The sequence below is a fragment of the Lactuca serriola genome, chromosome 6 (genome assembly GCF_051521515.1).
Source record: "Lactuca serriola cultivar US96UC23 chromosome 6, Lser_US96UC23_V15, whole genome shotgun sequence".
In the NCBI taxonomy this organism is placed as follows: domain Eukaryota; kingdom Viridiplantae; phylum Streptophyta; class Magnoliopsida; order Asterales; family Asteraceae; genus Lactuca; species Lactuca serriola.
Genome location: NC_136413.1, coordinates 12,090,987 through 12,093,884, shown reverse-complemented (window position 1 = coordinate 12,093,884; position 2,898 = coordinate 12,090,987). Strand labels below are relative to the sequence as shown.

General features: G+C 31.8%; 1 protein-coding gene across 1 annotated transcript; it reads left to right on the top strand.

Annotated features, from left to right (window-relative positions):
* The first annotated feature begins 1,351 nt into the window (after positions 1-1,351).
* On the top strand, positions 1,352-2,588 carry LOC145058913 (protein MODIFYING WALL LIGNIN-1-like). The gene is made up of 3 exons (XM_079006797.1): positions 1,352-1,512; positions 1,614-1,804; positions 1,902-2,588. The coding sequence occupies exons 1-3, from the start codon at positions 1,417-1,419 to the stop codon at positions 2,245-2,247; spliced, it is 633 nt and encodes a 210-aa protein (XP_078862923.1). The 5' UTR covers positions 1,352-1,416; the 3' UTR covers positions 2,248-2,588.
* Positions 2,589-2,898: the final 310 nt, after the last annotated feature.

Genomic DNA, 2,898 nt, shown 5'->3' with positions numbered 1-2,898 from the left:
GAATTGAATGATCTTCCAAACGGCCCAAGGGATAGACCAAAAATTAAAACTTACAATCCAAATAAAAGAAATGAAATAAGGATGTCATATTTTCTTCAAAGAGCTTGTCAAAAAGGGGTCATGTATTCCCTACAAGTAATCGAAATCAAGCATTTGGTATCTTAAGATATTCCAAAAGACACTTGATTCCGTATTTTACTTACATTTGATGTATGAAGTTTTACATCTGACGGACGTATTGTCAAAGCATCTTCAAAAAAATGATCAAGATATTTTAGAAGTTTTTTCTGTGGTTAGAGGGACAATAGATGCGTTAAAGTTTTTAAGAGATACAGTATCTGATAAAACTTTATCCAAAGTATTTTCTTTTTATCAAAAACATAATATTAATATTGTGGATATGACCGAAAATTATGTCACTTCGAGAGGCCGTAGGACCAAAGTTACTAATCAATTTCATTTTGAAGTTGAAATTTTCAACACGGTTGTAGATATGCAAATTATAGAAGTTGGGGGTCCATTTAGTGAACTTAGCACTACTAGAATACATGGAGGCTTTGAGTCATCGTGATTCGTTTGCTAAATTTAACAAAACCAAGTTGTTGAAGTTGAGTGTGTTGTACAAAAATGATTTTAATGATTCAGAGAGGATGCAACTTGATGATGAACTTGATATATATACCATCACTTTTTGCATAAAGATAATTGATTCACTAGTTTGAAAGGAATTTCTGACATTTCTCACATGATGGTGGAAATGGGAAAATATCATTCTTATCACGTTTTGCATAAAGATGATCGGTTTAATGTACTAGTACTTTTTAATTTTTTTTATGTTGTTATATTTTATCAGAATTTTTTTGTTACCACTATTATTGAAAGTTTTTGCGTCCGCCACTGCATGTTAACATTGATATGAAATTCAATAACTATTGAAATGTTAAATTGAAAAAAAAAAAAAACAATATAAAATGATTAATAAATAACCGATTTTAAAATATATGTTCAATTGATTTTTTTAAAAATTTTATAAAGTTTAATATATTCTATAAAAAGTTATAAAATTGTATGAAAAGAAATTTGATTCATATAGAAATGGTGGAACCATATTCCTTACCTTAGACAATAAATGAACCATGCTAACCGTCAATTAAAGGACACTTTATACATTAAAAAAATGACAAACTTTGTTATGCAAAATTTTATATAAGTGTTAACTGTTATTATATTCATTTATCTATCATTAAAAAATGGTTGACCAAATTGTAAGGTCGACATAAAGTAAACGTCGTCTTTTGTTTCTTAGTATCCACTTGAATGTGTACCCATCTATATATACTTACGCTTTCATTCACAAGCTGTATTCATCCACAAGCTTCTTCATTAACAGTCAACAGTTTCACACAGACCTCATAAATGGATAGCAAAGTTGCAGTGTACTGCGCAATTGCAGCGGTCCTCGGAATAATAGCTGCAGCCACCGGTTTCGCAGGGGAAGCAACTAGGGTTAAGGTAATAAAACCAATCAATATGCTTGCTATTTGTTAATTTAAACTAACGAAATGATTATAACATTATAATGATATATGTGTTGTGGGCATGCACGAATGCAGGCTTCTGAAGTCTTTATCGTGCTTGATTCTTGTGTTTATCCAAGTAGTCCAGCACTTGCACTTGGAATCGTATCAGCTGTGTTCACAATCATTACACGAATTTACATAAGTGTTTCGTTTGGTGGATCTGGTTGTTGTCGAAGCGACCCTAATTCGACCCCAATTTCAAAACTCCTTTTTGTATTGTCATGGTACGTACGTAGGCCACATGGATATTCTTGTTTTCTGATTATCATCATGACTATCTTTACGCTATCGGATAAAACTAACATATTTTTAAACATCCAGGGTAGCTTCAGTTATAGCTGTGATACTATTGCTTACAGCTGCAGGACTAAATAATAGACAAGGTGGACAGATTGATTCATATGGTTATATTACATGTTATGTTGTGAAGCCAGGAATATTTGCAGCAGGAGCTATATTAGCTCTGTTAAGTGCAGTTTTCGGGATTGGTGCGTATCTTACAATATCTTCAGCAACACAAGCCGCTACTGGTCCTACAGGTCCACTCCCAGTTGGTGCCGGTGTTGATCTCGAGAAATATCCTCAGCAATACACTCCTCAGCAGTACACTCATCAGCAATACCCTCCTCAGCAGTACCCTGCTCAGCAATACCCTCCACAACAATAGAAAAAATAATGGTCAATCCATCACACGATCAGTTTACACACTTTTTTGATTGTTTGCTTATATTCATGAGTAGATCGTATATATATGAAACTTTGGTGCAGAGAAAGAAGATTTACAAAGGTTGTTACTTTGAAGATATTTACTTTTTATGGGTGTGTTGAGTTTCTCGGATGTTTTATCTCAGACCCTCAGTTACTATATATGTTTCAGTTTCCTAAAAGTTTGAAGTGTAATTTATAGTTCAATTTTCAGTCCATCGGTTCTTCCAGTTTGTGTAAGTCATCGATTATTAGAATATTTATTGGATCGAGAAATCATATATGAAGCCTTACTTTCATTCATTTTATCCCAATATATCTTTTGTCATACTTTTGTAAACGAAATTGAATTTACATCTATTAAATTTTAGAACGGTAGGTAACTTTTTTTATGCATCTATCATAATGTAAACAGAACCAAAAATATATAATTAAAGGATGTACAATACCACACTAAGACGACGTTGTTTCCGTTTTGAAAAACTAAAACATTTACAATCTACAAACCATAGTTGAAAAAAAATATGTTAACTTATTCGGCCTTTGAAAAAAAATTGTTTATTTCTTAAAGTATGAAATGTTTTTTATTTTTATTTTTTTTAACTTAAGATAT